General features: G+C 47.0%; 1 protein-coding gene across 1 annotated transcript in view; it reads right to left on the reverse strand.

Moving 5' to 3' along the window:
- LOC122807832 (RNA-binding protein 5-like) overlaps positions 1-24,780 on the reverse strand; it is a 1,001,232-nt gene that overhangs the window by 323,728 nt on the left and 652,724 nt on the right. Inside the window, exon 17 of the mRNA XM_044078931.1 lies at positions 9,686-9,850. Coding sequence (XP_043934866.1) covers positions 9,686-9,850 — 165 coding nt within the window. The remainder of the gene's footprint in view (positions 1-9,685; positions 9,851-24,780) is intronic.

Here is a 24,780-nt window from a genome sequence, read left to right on the forward strand (position 1 = left end):
TACTTAGCTTTACTGAAGACTTCAGTTCTGAAACGCGAATATTTCAGGAGTCGGCCGAACGGCACTTGCGAAATGCTTCTACTTCGGGCACAGCGCGGCAAGAAAGACTAAAGAATATGGCGTCGACTGCATGTTTTATATATACCCCTGACATCATGGAAGAAAAGACAGCAACCGACGCAGGACCCAATACTTTGGAATTCAGGCCGACTGAGGGCAACCTGCCAGCAAATTACCCAAATGTAATGGCTGCAACAGTGAAACACGAACAACATAGTGGTGAACAGACTTTCTCAGAGTACATCAAAACTCTGGAAATCAGGTCAGTCAGCTGAAATTTTCATGACAAATGATTCTGCTGCACTGATACCTAGGTTGAACAGCTGTCTAGACTACAGACTGACAAAATAAGCTTGCCTTTGTTGTTCTTTTGCAGGAATAAGGAATAGTTACTGCACTTGGCCTTTCTGCATACATACCCAAAAAGCTTCCTTAGCTGGCGATGCAAACAAGGCCACTGTATGGGGCCTTCCCCAACCATTATAGAAGATCCTATTAACAGTAAGGTCCATTTTCCATTTCAAGATTTTAGTCGACGGATCTGCAGAGGTCATCTACCACCACAATGAGATCAGAGGGGTGTAGAGATGACATGCTGGTACAGTGCAGTTAAGCTATGCTCTACATTCCTGAGTAACTAAGGAGCTCCCCCCCAATCTATGACAATGCAGCTGTGGTGATGTCTGTAATGACATTCAAGATCCCATGTTTCCATTCTGCATTGAAAGCCACAAGCTCTTGAAACACCACCATTACCTTTTATATGCTAATGTGCAGTTCCTTTTCCCTGGGATTCCATATCCTATACTGAGGTCTAGGGTGTCTCCCTCCATACCAAAACCAAAATAAAAGTCTGGTCTATATTAAAGGGGAGGCCCTCTTCCTTTTGTACTTGTACTGACTAGTCCACAGGGTTAGGGCTGGACAGTACACTACAGGGTTTTTTTTTTTTTTTTGGGGGGGGGGGGGGTTACAAATGTGTACGTACCTTACCATACTTGTACATGTGCAAATATATCAATGTTTCATTACAGTTTTAATAAATTTTCCATACTTTTATATCTTTGAATATATCAATGTTGCAATACTGAGGTATAGGTTTCATAGGTGTGCAAGTTCTGGCACCCTTGACAAGTGTAAGCCGAATAATTTACAGGATGCCTGTGTCCATTAGTGACTTAGTACCAAAGCATGGATGACTCTCCTGTCCTAGTTGCACTTTAATTGGGTTAAGGAGGTACTCTGCTTCACATATTCCAGAGAAGTGGTAGTCTCTGCGATAAACACCTCCCCTCCCTCTCTGCAGCAGGTACGATTTATATCATAACAAGGTTTAAAGCTTTAGAATAAGTAATTCTGGTGCTATCTGTTGTGCAAACATACAGGAGGTCCTTCAGGGTGGAGTCCGACAATGCCTTGCATGCAAGCATAGACCTCCCCTCAAAAGCCTGTAAGAACAGAATACAGGGGAACAAGGCTTTGAGGCAGTCTGCATAGGAAATGCCCCTTTTGCCATCCTGCATTACTTTAGTCCGAAAATTTCTACGGATGTTCCAGCTTTTGAAGTCCCTGGTTAAGTATATAACCAAAGGAGACTGTACTCAATGAAAGGTCTGACAAACATTGAATACAAAATAAAGTACAGTTGTGTACACTTACCATAAATGTAAATTTTCGAGTGTATGCACTGTTGCAGTCATCACATTTGGGTTATCCCTGCCATCCTGAATACCAGAGACTTAGTATTTCTGTGTTGGTTGTTGTTGGTTGAGAACTGTTGTCAGGTCTTCAGTGGTATAAAAGGAAGGCATCCAATGCCATCACATCAGTATTTCTTGCCCTAACATGTCAGGAGCCCTCAAAGTAGGAGGCCAGGCTCTGGTGGTAGAACCCCACCAGTGGAAAACAAACACCAATATGTCCCTCGTAAGGAAAGGAGAACAAGGGAAAAAAGGAAGAAAGAGAGAAAGGGGGATGCAGGGAGGGAAACCAGGACTGCAACAGTGAATACACTTGAACATCTACATTTACGGTAAATGTACACAACTGTACTATGTTCTTCATGTTTCACTGCAGCAGTCATCACATTTGGATAGATTCCTAAAGTTGAGGAAAAATGGGTGGATGGAGGCAGTCAAGGAAGCTAGGAGCTGGCTAGCATGCCCTGCAAGACTGCAGAGGCAAACCCTGTCCTGGATTTGGAGAAGAGAGGCAGGTGGGTAATGCTTGGTAAAAGTATGAACAGATGTCCAAGTGGCAACCTCCCAACGTCCCTGGTGGAGACTCCTCTGAGGAAAGCTGCAGAGGTGGAGTGTGTCCTGACCTCCTTGGGGGAGGCTTGCCATGCTGCTTGTAGCAGAAATGGATGCAGTGTCCTATCCATTTGGAAATGGTTTGCTTGGAGATGGCTTTGCCTTCTGCCGCTGAAGCAAAGCTAACCAGCAACTGATCAGACTTTCTTGAAGGGTTTAGTCCTGTCCAGATAGTATCTGAGCTGTCTGTGCACATCTAGAGACTGCAGAATCCTTTTCCCCTTGTTTTAGGGGGTTATGAAAGAAGGTGGGTAAATGGATGGATTGGTTGAGAGCCACACTGGACACCACCTTGGGCATGAAGGATGGAGGGATACCCTGTCTGATAGAAGATGACGAAGGGTTCCACAACCATGTGTGTTGCAGCTCAGAGACTATTCTGGCTAAAGTGATGGCCAAGAGGAAGGCTGTCTTCCAAGAGAGAAATTTTAGCTCTGCAGAAGAAGCTGGTTCAAAAGGGGGGAGGGTGAGCTTTTCTAAGACGAAGTTAAGGTCCCAAAGCTGGTGTTGGTGTCCTTTGGGGGGGGGGGCTCAAGTTGTTAGCCCCTCTAAGGAAGTAGAGGGTGTAAAAAGAGGCTGCTCAGTGGGAAAATTAGCATAAATAGCAGAGGCATGAATTTTTATACAGCAGAAAGAGATCACTGTGTAGTAGGGTCAGCTAAGAAATCTAGGATGAGAGAGAAGGAGGGTTGTGACATACTGGCACTCAGCCTGGATCCAGGTGCAGAACCTTTTCCATTATTCTGCATAAGACATTCTGGTGCTAGGGTGTCTGGCTCTCGGACAACATCCACAACCATTTTACTAAGGATGGCAGATTGGTCAGGGGTTAGGGTATAAGCCAAGCTGCCAAACTGAGTGTCTGCATTTGGGGGAGCATAAATCCCCCTTCCCTCTGTTTTAGGAAGTTTTGAATCGGAGGAAGATTCCATGGAGGCAGTGGGGACAGACTGCGCAGCAAGGGGTACTAGTGCTGTCTGCGCCAGTCAGAATGGTCCTTGGTTTTTCCTCCCTTATTTTGAGCAGTACCCTGGGAATGAGAGGTAGGAGGAAGAATGGCATAGACCAAGAGGTTTACCCAGGGGAAGGACAGGGCATCCACTTTCCAAGCAATGCAGTGATGCTCCCTGGTGCAGAATATGCTAAGCTGATGGCTGGTGTGGGAGGCAAAGAGGTAGACCTTCGGGGTTCCCATTTCTGAGTTATTAGGAAGGTGTTTCTGTTGAGCTGCCACTTGTGGGGGTCCAAAAGCTTTCAGCTTAATTGGTCTGTCAGGGAGTTGAGAGAGCCTGGCAGGTATTGTGCTAACATGTGTATCTGCATGGAAGAGGATGTGAACCAAAGGGTCATGGCCAGCGTGCACAGCGGGTAGGAGTAAGTCCCTCCTTGCTTGTGGTGGTGTCTGTTTTGATCAGGAGAACCCCTGGAGATAGATGAGGTTTGAAAGCTATCAAGGCCTGTTGCACAACCATCAACTCTTTTTTTTACTGTTGTGCAGGGGGAGTTGCTGGGGGTTCCATTGGCCCTGTATGCACCTGCCATCCAGGTCTGCACCCCAAGTGTAGTCTGATGAATCTGTGGTGAGGGCCTGGGTGGCAGATGTGGGGAGAAGGGCAGTCCCTTGTTGTGGGAGCAGGCTGTTGCCCACCAAAGGAATTCCTTCCTCAGGCAAGGAAGGATAGGCAGAAGAGTTTCCAGATTTTGACGGTGTTGACACCAAAGGCTCTTTAGGTACCACCAACGCTTCCTCATATGCAGTCTGGCATACGGAATGAGGAGTATGCAAGAGGCCATGAACCCCAGGGCTTGCAGGATTTTCCTTGCAGAAAGCTGGAGCCTGGTGGCCAGCTGAGAGAAGTAAGCTGATAGGAAAATTTGTTTCTCTGGTGTAAGGCATGCCATCTGGGATGCTGTGTCCAGACTTGCTCCCAAGGAAGGTTATCCTTTTGGTGGGTATCAGTTTGGATTTCTTTTTGTTGATTGTGTACCCTAGGGAGGTTAGTAGGTCCTTTACAAAGGCCAGCTCTTTGAGCAGCTTTTCCTGGCTGTCTGCCTGAATAAGGCAGTCTAAGTAGGGGTAAATCTGAATATTTCTTTGTCTGCAAAAGGCAATGGCCAGAGCCAGGCATTTTGTGAAAACTCTGGGAGCAGCAGATAAGCCAAAGGGAAGTGCAGAGAACTGAAAGTGTTGAGATCCTGCCCTGAAGCGGAGATATTTTCTGCAGGACTCCCTGACAGGAATGTGGAGGTAGGCCTCTTAGGTCCAGGGTGGCTTAGTCAGGCATCCTTGGAGAGAATGGGTAGCAGTTGCTGGAGGGTGAGCATTTTAAATTTTGGGATCAACAGAAAGGTGCTTAAAATGGATAGATCCAAGGATGGGGTGCCAGGTGCCCTCTTTTCTGGACACCAGAAAAAGTCTGGAGTAGAAGCCTTGGCCTATCTGCTCTGCAGGAACATGCTCTACTTCCCCCAAGAAGAGCAAGGAAGGGATCTGCTTTTGAGCCTCTGCCCAGTGATTTGGTGGGAGATCTGGGAACCCTTTTGGGGTTGGAAGGAGAATTTGTACCCGAGACAATGTTCAGAACCCATTGGTCCTTGGTAATGGTGGCCCAGGTGCTTGAGTGAAAGGAAGTTTTCCTCCTAGGGGTATGTGAAGGAGGGTAGAGGCGAGTCATTTTGAGTTCTTACCATAAGGGGTGGCTTAGAACTCCCTGTTTTTTAAGTTGAGGTAGTCCACTGCTTAGAGCTCTGCATTCCCTGTGGCTGCTGTCTGGGGTGTATGGTTCCTCAGGGCCTAGGCTGGAATGGCTTGGTGGGAGCAGAAAAGGACCAGTGTTTGGTGGGACAATGCCTGCTGAACTTGGGTGGCTGGACCTGTAAGAAATCCTTAACTGTTTGCATAGATTTTGCTTTTTCCGCTATCTTTTTTAACACCTCTTCTGCCTTACTGCCAAATAAGTTGTCTATGTGCAAGGGGGCATCCGACAATTTAGATTTGACATGGTCTGGCAAGGGCTGTTCCTTAAGTCATGCATGCCTTCTAATGACAGATCCAGTGACTGCTGCCCTGCAAGAAGCTTCTAGGGCGTCAAAGCCACAGTGCAAGGTGTGTTTAGTTATTGACTTGCATAATGCATTAATTCTTGTAATTCTTTAGATTCTTGCCAAGCAGGAAAGAAAGACATTTTTATTTGAGGAGTTCCAGGGTATGTTGCTGAAATTTTAGCATATGGAATTGACAATTCAGTGCCCTGATAGCAAGAGTAGCGGAGGTGTATACTTTTTTATCCCATCTGCCTATTGCTTAGGAATCCCTGAGGGGGTGGGATTCTTAGCAGAGGTTGCTTTACTCCCTTTAGGCCCTTGAGAAATTACCTCAGGGTCAGCAGTAGGATTTTTAAAAAGAAATTTGTGAGAGTCAGGGACTCTATAGTACCTATCCGTTTTTCTGGGTGCAGGAGGGAGGGTGTCAGGAGTCCACTTCGATGCCAGGAAAACATCCTCCACAACATCCAGGACTGCTGGGGATGGCCAAGGGTCTGTGCTGTGGAAGATCTAGGAATTCACGAGTCTCTTTCTAGACTGAGGGTAGTCTTCACTCTCCCATTGGAAATGCTCCCTTAACGTATGCAGGGTTTCCCCAAAGGAAAAATCCTCTGTGGGAGAGGCTGAAGGGATGGACTCCTCTGCATCCGAATCCTCATAAGTAGAGAGGGGTTGCATGTCTTCATATTCAGATGCATCAGAGTCATCGGACTCTTGTTCAGACAAAACTACAGGGGACAGATCTCTCTTCCTTTTGGAGGGGGTAGCTTGGCTTCCCCTGATCAGTACAACAAGGTCTTCCACCATTTTAAACATCCGAGAGAGGCAAGAAAACAGGTGCCTGAGAGTGGGTCGGTTTCTTGGGTGTGGTTCGTACCCTGGGCCTAAGAAACTCGGCAGCTTTCAATGGAACGGTAGTTGCAAAAGATGACGTTGGTCTGTGTCGAGATTTGGTAGTGCGAAGGACTTCCTCAGAAGCCAGTGCCTGCTCAAAAGCTCCAGACCAATCCAAGTTAGAGCCGGACCGCAGGATCCTTAGTTGAAGAGGAGTTTTGCTGCATACCAGACTCTGAAAGTGTCTCAGTGGCGGCCTGCGAATTCACAGAAGAGGGCATCAGGGGCTGGGAAAGCACCTCACTGAGAACCAGAGAACTAACGACTAGCTCAATGGAAGCGTCATCGGTAGGTTTGGATCTGTGCAGTCCATCTCTCTCTCTACCTTTTTTGGAAGATCTGCTGTTGGATGGCTTACTGAAGCCATATTGGAATTAGAGGACTGAAAGCAAAAATATCTGGGTACAATAAGATCCCGACGATGGATAGCTCTGGTGTTGAACAAAGCAAAGAAGTGACAACGGGGGACGTCGTGGTCTGGGCCTAAACAAGTGACAGTAAGAATGGAAGCCCCGGTGTGGTATTTGCTTTCCACAGGCGAGATAATTAACTTTTTCTGATATTGGTTAGTGCAAGAAAAAAGGATCCCCATCGGGGTACTTAGCTTTAGAAGACTTCAACTTCAATTCGGTAGACGAAACTCTGGTAGCAGACGACGGCACTCGTGCAAACTGCTTTGGGCTCCACGGCAAGAAAGATTGATGTAAAGGTGTCGGCTGCCTTACTTTATACTACTGACGACTTGACATTAGTGCTGAAGCGACAGCAAGATGCAACAATACTAAGCCTCTGGTATTTGGGCCAGCTGAGGGCTACCCTGGCAGGAATAACCCAAATGTGATGACTGCAACAATGAAACACGAACAACATCATGACTGCTTACTAACACTGTTCAGTAATAGTTGGGAGTTTGTACTTTCTAGCATTTCTGACTCAGGGCACTTGGCAGAATATAAATGACTAGAAAAAAGTAACAGCACACGTCAGCAGTGGCATTATTAGAGTACAGCAGTGAGTCGCACCTTGTTTTGGTACAGAATATAATTATCCAATTAGGTACTGCACTTGAAATAGTTAATTATGAAAACAGACTCCTATATAAGAGACTCTGCAGTGAAACAGTTGCATAAAAATTGTTTGAAGGTTACGGGACATCATGCACTGGGGTAGCTGCACAATATTATGACAAAATGTCCATCATATATGCAGTGTGTGAATTTTGTCAGGCTTCTGTAACAAAACTAAAAGATGTCAACCCTGACATGCTCAAAGGCAAGAGGGCAACCAAGGAGACTGGAAGGGCTGCCAGTCATAACTTAACAGACAACAGTGAAGTTAAGCTAGTGACTGCGTGTGCCAAATGTACATAGGGAGAGATTACTAATGCTTATTCAATCTGAAACAATGATCCATATGCAGTAAATTAATTCACATGCGAAAGAAAAATTACTTGAATAAAACCTATTGTAATGTCAATTAAGTTAAGTACCTGCTCTCATATCAAAAAGGACTTTACAATTGGGTAACTACTGAAGCTGAACTTTGATTGTTGCATACAAAGTACTGATTATTTCAAGGCTTAAGGACACACTTAGGTCTTTATTCAGTTGGTGTCCCCAAACTACAAGGTTGCTACTACTTTATACGCTAAAGATGTGCACACATTATGAGGGTACACTAGTCATTCATTTTCACCAACACTGTACAACGGGCAAATCTACTGCAGGCCTGAACATGTATGTAATGCAAAGATGCAACAGATTCAAGTTGAATTTCCTGTTCCAGGAGGTTTTTTTTTTTTTTTTAAGAAAATGAGGATGGCACCCACTAATAATGGCACAGTTAAAGGCTGTTTACAAACCATTGGTTCAGTTTAACAACTTTGTCTAAGCTAAGGACATCTTATTTCAGTGACTCCTCTGCGGTCTACAAACCCCAACAAATCTGACAGCCAACAACCTTTCTAACCAAGATACAAACTGTAGCAGTCAGCACACCCTATGACTAAGAAACTTCAATAGACTTTAAAGAAAAGTTTATGCAAAAAGTGTCTGCTGGCTGACTGAAAGGTCCCAGTATGTAACAAATAATGAAAACTAAGCTTATGGTGCTGTGCACAACTGTCTTCAATCTCAAGACAAACTCAAGACTCATTTCCCCTACTCCTAGTTAGTTAACTGCAGTCTAAAGGGTCACCGAGGAGCCTAGCTCAAATTCACAATTGGCTTCAAGCACCAACTGACTTGTTCACGGTCACCCAGTAGGTACATGAGAGCTGAGGAAAATGCACTTTGTACTGCAAGAACTTCTCTCAAGTCTTATCCCTCTGCACCAAATGCCAGACTAACTCCTTGTCAAAGAGCAGTTTATATCGATTCATGCCCACAGACCCAGTAAGCCTCTACTGTTGGTACGGTGTATTACCCAGGTTTAAAATGACTTCAAATCAAGAACAAAAGCTAAGCATCCTGAAAGTATGAACATACCAAAACATTGTGCAGCTTGCACTGACACCGTTCGCACCTGCTGTGCAGTCTTGCTCTAACTTGCACTGACACCGTTCTCACCTGCTGTGCAGTCTTGCTCTAACTTGCACGGACACCGTTCTCACCTGCTGTGCAGTCTTGCTCTAACGGACACCATTCTCACCTGCTGTGCAGTCTTGTCACCTGCTGTGCAGTCTTGCTCTAACACCATTCTCACCTGCTGTGCAGTCTTCTGCTGTGCAGTCTTGCTCTAACTTGCACGGACACCATTCTCACCTGCTGTGCAGTCTTGCTCTAACTTGCACGGACACCATTCTCACCTGCTGTGCAGTCTTGCTCTAACTTGCACGGACACCATTCTCACCTGCTGTGCAGTCTTGCTCTAACTTGCACGGACACCATTCTCACCTGCTGTGCAGTCTTGCTCTAACTTGCACGGACACCATTCTCACCTGCTGTGCAGTCTTGCTCTAACTTGCACGGACACCATTCTCACCTGCTGTGCAGTCTTGCTCTAACTTGCACGGACACCATTCTCACCTGCTGTGCAGTCTTGCTCTAACTTGCACGGACACCATTCTCACCTGCTGTGCAGTCTTGCTCTAACTTGCACGGACACCATTCTCACCTGCTGTGCAGTCTTGCTCTAACTTGCACGGACACCATTCTCACCTGCTGTGCAGTCTTGCTCTAACTTGCACGGACACCGTTCTCACCTGCTGTGCAGTCTCTAACTTGCACGGACACCGTTCTCACCTGCTGTGCAGTCTTGCTCTAACTTGCACGGACACCATTCTCACCTGCTGTGCAGTCTTGCTCTAACTTGCACGGACACCATTCTCACCTGCTGTGCAGTCTTGCTCTAACTTGCACGGACACCATTCTCACCTGCTGTGCAGTCTTGCTCTTGGCTTTCTCCTTCTTCTCCTTGCCTTCCTTATTTGTGCTGGAACTACCTGGATGCTGCTGACTTGTAACGTCTGTAGCTGGGACGTACGTCTGTTTCTCACCATCCCAATAAAGGAACTGCTGTGTCTGTGCACTATAATAGTACTGAGGAGAAACACACTCATTAAAAACAGCCCAAAAAACACTTTCAAAATGTTTAGCTGTGACAGAGAAAGCTAAAGAGACAGTAGACTAAGACCAGAAAACACTGCACAAAAATAAAGTACAAATGTTTGATCAACTTGCAATAATTGCAGATTCTACACCCATGTTCATTCTCATGGCAAACTTTACATGCGGCACTTGAGCTAAAGGTCCCAGACATTCAGTCCTACTTCCACAGCATTGCACAACCCCCTAGGTCAGTCAGGTTTCCTCCCACACGTATAATAGTACAAGATTTTCTCAAATTTAGTTTTTGTGCCCTACAGCCTTCAGGAAACTGTACAGATGAAGTAAACAACCCCCCCCCCCCGCCTTACATGGCAGTCTAGTAAGATCACCCTAGATATCCAGAAAATAAAATGTGGGGTGGAAGGAGGGAGCCATTACTGCAACATTGAGCCCAATAGCACATCCACAACAAAATTAGATTACTAACACAAGCATACCATTCTTTGTATGATTTACTGCTGTAGTAGTCTTTACATCTGAGAAGATTCCCAAAGCTCATGGACCACTGGGTGGCTTCCCATGAGAATATGTTGGCTTTAGAAACCCTGCAGAATGGTACAGCCACATCCTGTCCTGCTTCTAGAGGAAACATCTAGATTAGAATGCTTAAAAAGTTGCAAAATGAGCAACAAATGGTTATTTCTAAGACCGACTGTGCTGATGCCTCTAAGAAAGGCAATTGCTAGAGCTCTACGACAGGAGCAGCTGCTACAGCTCTCGCAGAATGGGTCCTTACCTACCCTGGTACAGAAAGCAGCAGAAGGAACACAGGCAAAGAGCAAACCATTCTCACATGGTCTGCATGGAGACGCATGCCCATGCCATCTTTATAACCACAGTATAAGTTTACAGACATCTCAATGTCCACATAGTTGTTAGGAGTACTCCCTTCCCCACTTACCATCACATGACACCTAAGGTCCCACATCCTCAGAATGCCACAACAGTTCAGAGGCTGGACCACAGCCAACACCTCATCTCTTTTACATGCAGATGTGCCTGGCTGCACCTCCCAAGCACATGCCCTGCATCCCAAGGTGGTTGATATTTGCCTCCAAAGTCACCTCAAGGTATCTGCACTTAACACCCGGTTTGGGAGGGTGTGGGATGGTAAGCTGAAGAGTACTGTCCTCATTATGGTTTGGTGTACATCATTTTATTTTCCAAATTATTCACAGTAAATTGGGATGATTACATCAAAAGGACGGAACCTGCTGGTCTCATGCATTCTTAAGTGCAGCAAAGTAAAGAACACCACAAATACAATGGATACTGCTTAGCCCAAAATGCGCACACACTAATTGTCAATATTTTCTAAGGATGTACTAACAGAACAGAGAATCCGCCTTTTCCTGTGGTCGGTAAACTCTTACACAAATGTCCAAGGGAGCATCAAACTAGGTAAACTTCTTGACTGAATACAGATTTGACTTTTGCTCATTCAGGGAGAAAAGGTTATGTACTCACCATAACATTCCATCGGAGTTGTTCATTTGTCTTCAACCTGTGGGTTCCCAGATATGGCACAGATCTGACAAGGCAGCATATCCAGCATCTGATCAGAGTTCAAAGCTCCTACCCTACCCATAATGTCCATGTCTGCTTCCTCCCTTGAGATAGAGTCTGCTGCCCAACTTAGTATCCACATCCAACCCAACACCTTGTCACATACTAAATGTCTGCATAAGCAAAAGGGAACAGTAAAGAGGCACCCTGGAGATGACCACATCCTCTATTCACCTGACCACCACACAGTCTGTGCAAGGCAGGGGGGAAAGGAGGGATGGATGGTTGAAGACTGAGCAACAACTCAGAAGGAACATTATGGTGAGTACATAACTTCTTTATCTGAAGTAGTCTTCATTTGATCTTCAACCTGTGGTACAGTGTCCCCAGCTACTAAACTCCTGGGAGGCCCTCATGGAAGGATACTGCAGAGCACGGCAGAGCCAAAGGATGCCCTATTCCTGGATATGATGTCCAACTTATAATGTGAAATGATGGTATGAGATGAATCCCAAGTGGCTGCAGAGCATATATCTAATGAAACTCTGGACCAAAAGGCTGCTGAAGTAGCCACAGATCTGGTGGAATATGCCTTCACATGACCTGGCAAGGATAACCCCCAACAGAATACGCCTGAATACTGGGAAATTCAACGGGCAATGGTGACCTTAGACACTGGTTTCCCCAAAAAGGGTTTAGAGTAGGAAATAAGCTGGTCAGACTTGTGAAAGGATTTAGTCCTGTACAGGTAAAAACGTAACGCATTCAATAATCATAAAAAGAAGTTATGTACTCACCATAACATTCATTTGTCAGCAACCTGTGGGTATGGGATCCATATCGGATCCGAGTCGGCAGCTTCAAACTACTAAGATCCGAGCTCCAAGCTCCTCCCCTTACCCATAATCCCCTGCCATCCCTCTCTGACCTCAGATCGAGTTTGCTATGGTGAAACAGCATATTACAACAAAAGATCACTTGCACTCCTAACCTGGTGTTATCCGGAGAAAAGGACAAGGAATCCTTCTAAGATGCACTATAGGTTATGGGGATGGAGGGGAGGGTTGGTTGCTGACAAATGAAGTTTACCTACTCAGATGGAATGTTATGGTGAGTACATAACTTCTTTATCTGAAGTAGTTAACTTCATTTGTCCATCAACCTGTGGGACAGAGTCCCCAGCTACCCAAACTTGGGAGGTCCTCATGGAAGGATATTCCGGAGCACTGCAGAGCCAAAGGATGCTCTCCCTCTGGAAATTAGACCCAACTTGTAATGGTTAATGAAAGTGTGGGATGAAGCCCAAGTGGCTGCTGAACAAATGTCATCCAGGGAGACTCTGGAGCAAAAGGCAGCAGAAGTAGAGATCGATCGGGTAGAATGAGCGTGGACTCTTTCAGGTTCAGGTCTACCAGAACTCTTGTATGCAAGGAGTATACATAGGGAAATCCATCTGGACAACGTAACTTTTGATACTGGTTTGCCCAAAGAGGGTTTTGCAAAGGATACAAAGCGTTGCTCAGATTGCCTATGTTCAGCGGGCTTGTGCAAGTAGAATCTCAATTGCCTATGTACGTCCAGAGAATGTAATTTGTATTCACCCTTGTTTTGATAATTTGGAAAGAAAACTGGCAAATTAATAGATTGATTAATATTGGGCTCAGAAGCAACTTTGGGTAGGAAGGAGGGATTGGTCCGGAGGGAAACTCTCTTAATGGAAGACCAAGTACGGTGGTTTGGCGCAAAGGGCTTGAAGCTCCGAAACCCTTCTGGCCGAAGTGATAGCAATGAGAAAGGCCGTCTTCAAAGATAAGCATTTCAGATCCACTATGGCTGCGGGTTCAAACGGAGGGCCGGTCAAGGACTGGAGGACAAGAGTTAAATCCCTTGGAGGGACTGCGTCTTTTACCGGAGGTCTTAAGAGGAAGGTGCCTTTTAAGAACGTCTTACATAATTTGGAAGATGCTAAGGAACCAAGGTCACTTCCCACATGATAATGGAAAATTGCAGCTAACTGGACTTTGACCATGGAAGAGCTAGCACCTTGGTCGAATAAGGTCGACAAAAATTCTAACACCGCTGGTATGGGAGCTGCAAAGCGTTCCAAATTTCTATGCTCTGACCAGATAGCAAAGCGTTTCCATTTGCTGTTATAAACCTTTCTCGTAGAAGGTTTATGAGCGGCCACTAAAATAGCCTTAACAGGGGACGAGATACCGGGAGTCCTAACTATTACTGGAACTGGATCAGCCAAGCAGTGAGCTTGAGGTTGCCCAGGTTCGGAGTTGGTAAACCCAATGGGTGAGAGATCAGATCCGGGGTGGGATCTAGAATCCATGGAGGATTCACTAGGTGAGACCATAGACATGGGAACCATGTTTGACGAGGCCAGAATGGCGCTATGAGGAATACACTGCTCCCCAACAGACAGGCTTTCTGCAAAAACTTTAGCATTAGGTGAAGAGGGGGATAAGCATAAAGTAGACCGGATGGCCAAACATGCACCAGAGGGTCTCTGGGGGGATTCCCTGGTGGGGGAATTAGAGCAAAGTAGTCGCTGCACTTTGCGTTCGAAGGAGATGCAAAGAGATCGCAGCAAGGTTGACCCCACTCTAGGAAGATTTGGTTCGCTATTCTGGGGTTCAGAGACCACTCGTACAGCGAGAGGATGGTTCCACTCAGCCTGTCTACTAAAATGTTCGACCGACCCGGGATATGCGTCGCTATGAGAAAGCGGTTGGTGGAGATCGCCCATTCCCAAACTCTCATGACCTCTCGACAAAGTGGGTAGGATCTGGTTCCCCCCTGTTTGTTGATATACCAGACCAGTGACATGTCTGAATTGCAACCGTCCCTAAGGGAAGAAGGGCTTGCAATGCCAAAAGCACCGCTCTAATCTCTAGGACACTGATATGCAATAAGGTCTCTGAATGGGTCCACGTGCCTTGGACGGTTCTGCCCATGCAGTGCCCCCCCCCCCCCAGGCGAGAAGCATCCATGGTCACCATGGTTAGAGGCGGGGACATAGAAAAGGGGCGCCCTATCTGGAGGTTCGGGGATTGGAGCCACCAGAGCAGGGAATTCCTGCAAGCCCTGCTGAGGGGGATAGGTGCACTCAGCAGGCGTAGCAAGATGGACCACTGAACCTGCAAGGTCTACTGTAGTACTCTCATGTTCAAACGCGCTAAAGGTAGCAGATTGACTGTGGCCACCATGGAACCTACAGCCCTCAGAACCAATTCCGCTGGAGGAGCCGGGGATTGTAAAAGGGCCAGTACGTGGAGCTTCAGGGTGCGAATCCAGTCCAGAGTTAAGAAAACTCTCAACAGGTTTGTGTCTAATCTGGCTGCTATGAAGTCTAAGATCTGGGTCGGATGAAGGGAAGATTTGTTGAGATTGACTGCGATTCCCAGCCAAGAGGCCAGGTGGAGGAAGTAATCTCTGGTTGAACATAGTAGATGCCTGTTGGGGGCAGTCAGGAGCCAGTCACCCAGGTAGGGGAAGACCTGTATACCCTGGAGTCTCAGATGGGCCGCTACTACTGCCAACACTTTGGTGAACATCCTGGGGGCTGTGGTGAGACCAAAGGGGAGGGCCCTGAACTGGTAGTGACTGGCTCCTAGCCGGTAGCGGAGAAACTTCTGGAGCGTCTCTCCATCAATATGTGGTAGTACGCATCCTTGAGGTCTATCGAGCACATCCAGTCTTCACCTGTACGAGGGGGAGAATGGATTGAATGGTGACCATCCGGAACTTTTCTTTGGCCACTGACAGGTTTAGCAAGGACAGGTAGAGGATTGGCCTTAAGTCCCCCTTCTTTTTTGGCACCAGAAAGAACCTGGAGTAGAAGCCCGATCCGGACTGGTCTGGGGGGACGCGCCGGATCGCTCTTTTTTCTAGCAGCTGCTTTATTTCTGCAGCTGCTGCCTCCCTTTGATTGGGTGAGACATCGGGGAGGCTCCGGGGTCTGGGTGGGGGATTCAGAAAGGGGATTTTGTAACCTCTGGATATGATTTGAAGCACCCAGCGATCTGTTGTAATTGACTCCCAAACTGCCAGGTGCCTCGAGAAACGCCCCCCCGACTGCCTCCAGAGTGGAACAGTCGGGTAACCCTTCAGGGCTGCTGCGCGGGCCAATCCGAAAAGGGTTCTCTCGACCCGAAATTCTTCGGTCCCCCTCTGCCTCTGGGCCGGCGTCCACCTTGTCCTCCTCTGCCTCTGAAGGACGAGGGGTCCAGAGCGAAATGGGACTGTTGAGACTTCCAGAACCACATCTTCTGTCCCCTTTGGTTCCTGGAGAAAAACCTCTGGGGAGCCGAGAAGCAGACTCAGACGGCAGACGTCTTCCCGTCTTTCTCGCTCTGGACCAGCGTGTCGCGGACGGTCTTGCCAAAAAGATCCATCAAAAGGGGCATTTGCGAAGGAAGCCTTGAAGGGTTCCGCAAAGTCACAGAAGCGGAGCCAAGCGTGTCTCAAAACGCCCACTCCACTAGCTCTAGTGGCTCCTTCAGTGGCATGGGAGAGGAGCCGCATAGAAGTGTTCGAGATGGACTTGAGAGTGGCCATTCGAGCTGAGAACACCTTCTTATCCTCAGTCGACATGGACTCTGGGGGCGACGCGGTGTATTCCTTGAGATCCCGCTGGAGTCGTATGACATGTGCCATATAGTTCAGCGACCTCACTGTGAAGGTAGCTGAAGCGGACATCCGCTTCCCCAGGTGGTCCATCGTCCGAGACTCCTTGTCGGGAGGATGGACAGAGGAACTCTCCTGGGCTAGTTCCCTCTTGGTGGCAGCCGCCACCAACATGGCATCTACAGGAGCACCCTTGCTCCATACCGCCCTATCAGTGGGGGGACTAAGGATTTTATCTGGCCTCTTTGGAATGGGCTCAACAGTGTCCGGTTCCTTCCATGCCTTGGTAGTGATGGGTGTCCCCTCCCGCCAATCCCCTGGTAGATCTCAAGAGGTAGATGGGCCTGCGCCAAACGCCTCCAGGAACACAGACTCATCAGAGGAAGGCTTTTGGGCTGACCACCACCCTCTAATTCGAAGCATTATCCGAAGGATAATCAGAATCAGAATCCGAAGGAGATGTCCCCTGGGGGGGTGACCTTGAGGAACCTTCCCCTTCCTTTAAATCCATGTCTTCTGTCAAAGACTCAGGTTAGTCCAAGTGCCTCCTCTAGCACTTACGTTTGTGAGGGACCTCCTCGGGGGGCTGTCCGAAGAGGCCTCACCAACCACATCTTGTTCCTCTAAGGAAACAACCTGGGACGTAGGCGCAGGCTGTCCCTGGGGCCGGGTGATGGAAGGCAGGCCCGTCAGAGAGAGTGCAGGGTTGATCCATAGTCTGAGCCTGGGGCCTGGAATCCCTCGACAATACCCTCTCCACTACATCGAATGCCAAGGGAGAGCTGCTCTCTCTCTAGGATCAGAGAGCAGCCTCCTCAGATCCGATGTGTGGATCGGGGCAGGCGCCGAAGCAATCGGATCCAACGAGCCAGTACGCTCCGACCGAGCCGGAGAGCTGGGATCCGAAAAGGGACCTGACAAACTCGAGGGCCCGGTTGGAGCCGAAGTATGAAGCACCATCGGCGCCGATCCTTCTCCGGCTCCTATGCAACCCGGATCCGAAGGCTCTGAATTCCCAAAAGTGGGTCGGCGGCTCCTATGCAACCCGGATCCGAAGGCTCCGAACCCCAAAAGTGGGTCAGAGAAAGAGCAATCAGGGCGAAAAAGGGGGTTGAGCTCAGGCATGAGCACTCCCATCTGCAGCTGGGCCTGGAGGAACCTACGCATCATCCGGTCCATATCTGCAACGGACAAGCTTCGGGTAGACCTGGAGGAGGCCACCGAGGTGGGCCAGGAGTGCCATCTCAATGACAAATAGTGCAGCCTGAGGAAAGGTGGTCAACCCCAAGGCAAATAACACACAGTGTGGCCATCTGCCGGGGATAGCTTATGGCCACACTCCGTGCATTTAAATAAAAATGTTTTTGGGGCCTCAGACAGTTAAGGAAAAACACACAAGGCCCAACACACACACCTTCACACACGGGGAGGAATAAACTACACTAAAATTTAACCAAATAACAATATTAAAACTAAAGGGTTTTAAATATAAGGGCAACACACAAAACAACAAGCAATATTACACTAAAGAAAAATTAAAAAAGCAATATTTTTCTCACAGAACTAAAACCCACGCCTGGAACTCGTTCAAAGCTGTTAAGTCAACCGCTGCAAACGAGATCTGAGGTCAGAGAGGGATGGCAGGGGATTATGGGTAAGGGGAGGAGCTTGGAGCTTAGCTGTTTGAAGCTGCCGGCTCGGATCCGATATGGATCCGATACCCACAGGTTGATGGACAAATGAAGTTAACTACTACAGATTTTATATTCTCCCTGGTTTTGAAAATGTGGGAAGACGACCGGGAGATTAATCACCTAATTAATACTGGACTCCAAAGCTACTTTAGGGAGAAAGGACAGGTTAGTACACAAGGATACTTTATCCTTATGAAAAAATCATATAAGGGGGTTTTGACAGACAACGCTTGCAACTCTGAAACCCTTCTGGCAAAAGTAACTGCAACCAAAAAGGCGGTCTTCCAGGGCAGAAACTGCAGACCCACAGAGGCTGCACCTCAAAGGGAGATGAAATGTACAGTTGTGTACACTTGCCATAAATGTAGATGTTAGTGTGCATTCACTGTTGCAGTCATTACACTTGGGTTATCCTGCTGGCAGGCTACCTTCAGGCGGCCTGAATTCCAAAGTCTTGGTCTGGCGTCGGTTGCTGTCGCCTCTTCCCTGACGCCAGTGCGCCAGGGGTATAAAAGATGCAGCAGACGCCATTTTCTTTAGTTTTTCTTGCCCCAGATGTCAGGTGCCCCCAAAAGGGTAGGCTAAAAATACGCCAATAAAACATGCATGCACCAAAATATGTAATACCTTCATCTATAAGCAAATACACCACATAGGTTGTATAGATTAGAGAAGTGTAGACAAGTTCCAGCAAAGAAATGGGGGATGGTGGGTGGGTAACCTGGACTGCAACAGTGAATACACTCGAACATCTACATTTATGGTAAGTGTACACAACTGTACTATGTTCTTCGTGTTTCACTGTTGCAGTCATTACACTTGGGTTGAATCTCAAAGCTATGGAAGGGAGGCTGGAGCTAAATAGCATTAAGAGTGGCTATGAGGCCCTGCAGAACTGCAGTGGCAAAGCCTGCCCTGGATTTAGAGTAGAATGGTAAATGATGGTGCTTCATAAAGGTGTGCACTGAGCTCCAGGTAGCAGCCTCTAAAATGTCTTTGGTTGGTACTCCCCTGAGGAAGGCTGCTGAAGTGGCTGCTGCTCCTCTGGTAGAAAGTGGCCTAATGCCCTTGGGCACTGGCTTGCCATATTGTGAATAGCAGAAACGAATACAGTGGCCTATCCACTTTGAAATAGTCTGCTTTGAGATGGCCTTTCCTTGTGATCCTGCAGCATATGCCACTAGTAGTTGCTCAGTCTTTCTGAAAGCTTTGGTTCTGTTCAAGTAGAAGTGTAGCTGTCTGTGTATGTCCTTATTCTGTGCATTTGGATAAAAAGTAGGCAGATGAATAGTTTGGTTAAGGGCCACACTGGACACTACTTTAGGCATAAATGTAGGGTTTGTCCTCAGAGAAACCCTGTCTGGATAAAAAAAATGATAAAAGGTTCCACAGCCATGAGTGCCTGTAGCTCTGAGACTTGTCTTGCAGAGGTTATTGCTAGGAACAGAGCCGTTTTCAAAGATAAATCTTTATATCAGCTGTAGCGGCTGGCTCAAACGGGGGCAGAGTGAGTTTTTCCAAAACATAATTGAGGTCCCATGCAGGTATTGGTGATCTCCTTGGAGGCCTTAAATTTTTGGCTCCTCTAAGGTATTGCCTTAAAGGATGAGAAAAGATTGGTGGCTCTGTATTGTAATGAGCCGAAATGGCAGAGGCATGAATTTTAATTGATGAAAAGGATAGGCCTTTGTCCAGCATCTCAATTAAGTATTGCAAAATCTGAGGAATATTTGGACTGATGTGTCAATTCCTTATGCCTGGCACAGAATCTCTTCCATTTTCCAGCATAAGATTTTCTAGTACTAGGCCTCCTGGTCTCCAAAATGACATCAATCACCACTTTAGTGAGAGGTGTGTTTTGTATGACTACATTATCCGCCATGCTGCCAGATTTAAGGTCTTGAGTTGGCTGTGCAGGATTTGATTGTTTTGTTGGGACAGGAGGTGAGGTATCTGAGGTAAGGCCCAGGCTGGACATTGAGACAAGCTCCTTAGGATTGGATACCAGTACTGGCGGGGGCAGTCAGGGGCAATCAATATAATTTTTGGCTTCTCTTGTCTGACCTTTGTGAGTACCTTGGGGAGGAGAGGCAGTGGAGGAAAGGCATATACTGTTAAGTTTTTCCAGCTGAAAGATAGGGCATCCACTTTCCATGCTTGTCTGTGATGAGTCCTTGTGCAGAATTTCTTTAGTTGGCAGTTGTGAGGACAGGCAAATAGGTCTATGTCCGAGCATCCCCATTTCCTTGTTATGTTGAAGACTTGTGGATCCAATCTCCATTCGTGGGGATCCATGAAGTTTCTGCTTAGTTCGTCTGCCAGAGTATTTATCTTTCCTGGCAGGAACTGTGCCTGCAGATGTACTTGGTAAGTTAATGCCGTGCCCCACAAAGTAATGGCTAGTCTGCAGCGAGGTAAGAATGAGTGCCTCCCTGCTTGTTTCTATACCACATGACCGTGGTATTGTCTGTCTTTATCAGTAGTTGTCCCGGATGAAGTAGGCCCCTGAGGGCTGTCAGGGCATTCAGAACAGCTAGCATCTCTTTTTGATTGATACGTAGATGCATGCAGCCGACAACATTTTCTTTAGATTTTTTATAGCCCCAGATGTCAGGTGCCCCTAAAAGGGTAGGCTAAATATACGCCAATAAAACATGCATGCACCAAAATATGTAATACCTTCATTTACAAGCAAATACACCAGATAGGTTGCATAGATTAGAGAAGTGTAGATAAGTTCCAGCAAAGAAATGGGGGATGGTGGGTGGGTAACCTGGACTGCAACAGTGAATACACCCGAACATCTACATTTATGGTAAGTGTACACAACTGAGAGTCCCCAACGGGGTACTTAGCTTTTTTAGAAGTCTTCGGTAGTTGAAATCTCTGGATCTGACCGACCGGCACTTGCGAACAGCTTCTGCTTGCACCGCGGCAAGAAAGACTGAGGAAAATGGCGTCGGCTGATGCCTTTATACCCCAGAAGCTCTGACGTCGGGGAAAGTGCGACATCAGCCGAAGCCAGACCCAGACTTTGGAATCCAGCCGACCGCAGGGCTGCCTGAGGCAGGACAACCCATATGTTATGACTGCAGATGCATCCTTGAAGGACATCTGTAACTATGTTCTTCGTGTTTCACTGTTGCAGTCATTACACTTGGGTTATCCTGCTGGCAGGCTACCTTCAGTCGGCAGCCCACCATCGAAACTCCTGTTGCAGGCAGGAAATGAGAGTAATTGTTTTCCAGGCTGTGGCAATGCAGAGTCCAAACACTTTTTAGGTACCATTGAAAATTCCTCATATGCAGTCTTGCATATGGAATTAGTAGAATGCAGGATGCCATGAAGCCCAAAGCCTGCAGAATTTTTCTTGCAGATAACTGGGCCTTTGTTGCCAACAGTGTGAAGTAGGATGTCAGTTGCCTTTGTATTTAAGCTTGCACCCAGGAATATTATCTCTTCAGAGGGCACTAGTTTTGATTTTTGTTCGTTGACTGTGCACCCTAGTCATGGTAGTAATCTTTTTACAAACGCCAGATGCTGTAGTAGAATGTCCTTGTTCTCTGCTTGAATGAGGCAGTCGTCCAAGTAAGGATATATTTGTATTCCTGTGTCTGCAGAATGCAATTACTGGTGCCAGGCACTTTCTGAAGACCCTGGGCGCAGTAGAAAAGCCAAAGGGCAGTGCAGAGAATTGACAGTGCATTGAGCCAGCTTTGAATCTGAGGTATCTTCTGCATGTTTGTCTGATTGGGACATGCAGGTATGCCTCTTAGGTCTAAAGTCACAAGCCAAGCCTTCTTGCCCAGCATGGGCAGAAGCTGCTGTAAGGTCAACATTTTGAATTTTGGTATATCCAGATGTGTTTAGGATAGATAGGTCCAGTATTGGTCTCCAGGCTTTGTCCTTTCTGGGTACCAAGAACAGTCTTGAATAAAATCTTGTTTTTGTGCCTCTGCCCATTGTTTTTTTGGTAGGTCTGGCCAACCATTTGCCCTTGGCAAGGTATGGAAGTGAAACTTGTAGCCCTGTGACACTACGTCGAAGACCCATTTGTCCTGGGTTATTATGTGCCAATTTTCAGTAAAAAGTGCTAGTTTTCCCCCTAAAGGCGCTGCCAAAAGATAAGTGCTTGGCGTAGGCAGGGGGAAGTCATTGGGACTGTTTCCTGTAAGGCTGTGATTTGTCTTCTCCACTTCTGGAGGTAGAAGCACCCCATTGTTTAGACCTGTATGAACCTTGGGTCTGGGATCTGCCTCTTGGGCGTCTGTATCTGCCCCTTTGTGGTCTGTCGGACACTGGAAAGGACCAATTCTTAGTAGGCCAGTGTCTGCTAAATCTCGGAGGCTGTACCTGTAGGAAATCCTTGACTGTTTGCATAGATTTAGCTTTGTCCTCCATTTTCTTTAACACCTCTTCTGCTTTCATGCTGTAATGGAGCATCTAATAATTTTGCTTTAACATGATCTGGTAAATTTTGTTCCTTTAACCAAGCATGCCTCCTAATGACAGAACCCGTGACAGCGGCCCTACATGAGGCCTCCAAAGAATCAAAACCACATTGCAAAGTATGCGTTCCAACTTGCACAGCTGCATGTAATAAATCCTGCATTTCTTTGTTTTTTGCACCTTCAGAATTTATCAACATTTTCTGTTTAAGCAGTGACATTATATATTGCTGATATTTGAGCATATGAAATTGACAATTTAAAGCTCTTATAGCCAAGGTAGCAGAGGTGTAAATCTTTTTTCCCCATCTAATGCCCTAGAATCCCTGTTGGAGGGGATAGGGTTTTTTTTGCAGTGGATGCCTTGACCCCTTTGGGACCCTGAGAAATAGTTTCTGGGTAAGCAGCAGGGTTCTTGAAAAGGAATTTATGCGAGTCAGGCACCCTGTAGTACCGGTCCGGCTTAACAGGAGCTGGAGGTAAGGAGCCAGGGGTCAGACTGGACTCTGAAAATACATCTACAATGTTTAACACAGGCGGAATAGCTAGGGGCCTGTGTTGTGGGAGTAAAAGAAAGTCCCTGAGCCTTTTCTTAGATTCAGAATAATCTTGGCTTTCCCAGTGGAAATGTTCCCTCATGGTATGCAAGGTTTCCCCAAAAGAGTAATCCTCAGGAGGAGAGACTGAAGGGATAGATTCTTCAGCATCAGAATCCTCATAGGGAGGAAGATAGTATTCCTTATCAGAAGAGGAATCTGAAGAAATGGAAACCTGATGTGAAGACTCATTCTGTCTCTTGCCTAGGCCTCATCATGAGGGGGATGGGAACCCCTGATCAAAGTAATCAAGTCTTCGGCCATTTTGAGCATCTGTTTTTTGGGCATGGAGGCCTGACCATGAGGCTGTTGTACTTGTTTCTTTGTCTTTAAAGATGCTTTAGTCTTTGCCTTTGTAACTGGAGTCGCTTTAATGTATAATTGAGTAGGTCTGAAAACACCCTCAGAAGCAGATGACTGCTCAGCGGCTCCGGAACCATCCGAGGGAATAGTTTCTGAAGGTCCAATACCTTGAGCTTCCAGTGGCCTAGGCGACTCCACGTGGGAGTCTGTAGCGGCCTGCGGGTAGAAAGTAGTGGGCGTCAGGGGTTGCGAAAGCGCCTCACCGAGAGCCAGCAAACCGGCGACTGGCTTAGAAGAAGCCTAGTCTGTTTTAGACCTCGGATGCCTGTCCTTTTTTTTCTTTGCATTTCTTGTGAACTGCAGTAGTCAGTTGGCTATCTGACGGCATCGTGTCATTAAATCTTCTGCCAAAATAGTGAAAAGCAAAATCGTACCGGCACTTTATAGTGCGCTGGTTAAATCTAGCACAAAACAGACAGCAAGCAACGTCATGGTCAGGGCCTAGACAAGGAATACAGTAAGAATATAAATCCTTATGAGGTATTTGCTTCCCACAAGAAATACAATTAACTTTTTCTGACATCGGTCTGGAGCAAGAAAAAAGTTTTCCCCAACGGGGTACTTGGCTTTTAATGAAGACGTCAGATCTGAAACTCAAACACGAAAATCTCAGGAGTCAGCTGACCGGCACTTGCGAACTGCTTCTGCTTCGGGCACCGCACGGCAAGAAAGACTGAAGAAAATGGCGTCGGCTGCATCTTTTATACCCCTGGCACACTGACGGCAGGGAAGAGGTGACAGCAACCGACACCAGACCAAGACTTTGGAATTCAGGCCTTACTGAGGGTAGCCTGCCAGCAGGACTGCAACAGTGAAACACGAACATCTAGAGCTTGCAGAACTAACACAAGATCCCATGGGGGCGTTGGGTCTTCACAAGGGGCCAAAGAAGAAAAGTGCTTTTCAGGAACGCTTTGCAAAGCTTAGAGATGCTAAGGAAGCCATATTATCACCTACATAAAAATGAGAAATGGGTACAAGTTGGACTAACCATAGAAGAACTGGCACCTTGCTGGAAAATCCCTGCCAGAAATTCCAAAACCGCAGACACTGGGGCAGTGATGGGGGTCTGGGGAATGCTGCGTGGCCCAGGTGGAAAAACTTTTCCATTTGCTGGAGTACACCTTTCTGGTGGAAGACTTACGAGCCACCACCAGGATCTTTTTGACAGGTGAAGATAAAGTGGGAGTCCTGACCATCATGGGAACTGGAGCAGCCAAGTAGTGAGCTTCAGACTGCCCAGGTCTGGATGGCAAATCGACATACGAGAAAAGATCTGGAACTGGATGAAACGTCCATGGTAGAGCCACTGCATGACATCAGAGAGAGGGAACCAGACCGGACGAGGCCAAAATGGGGCAATGAGGATAACTACATTCCACAGCCCGCAAGCTTTCTGAAGGAATTTTGGAGTCAATGCAAGATAAGAATAAACATACAAAAGACTGGGGGGGGGGGGGGGGCAAGAATGAATCAGAGCATCTCTGGGGGGTTCCCCTGGTGGAGGTTTCAGAGAGAAGAACTTGCTGCACTTCACATTGGAAGGAGAGGGGAAGAGATCACAGCAAGGCTGACCCCACTAGAGAAAGATCTGTTTTGCTACTGAAGGATTCAGAGAC

The sequence above is a fragment of the Protopterus annectens genome, chromosome 7.part1, assembly GCF_019279795.1.
Source record: "Protopterus annectens isolate FY-2018-M chromosome 7.part1, PAN1.0, whole genome shotgun sequence".
Classification (NCBI taxonomy): domain Eukaryota; kingdom Metazoa; phylum Chordata; order Ceratodontiformes; family Protopteridae; genus Protopterus; species Protopterus annectens.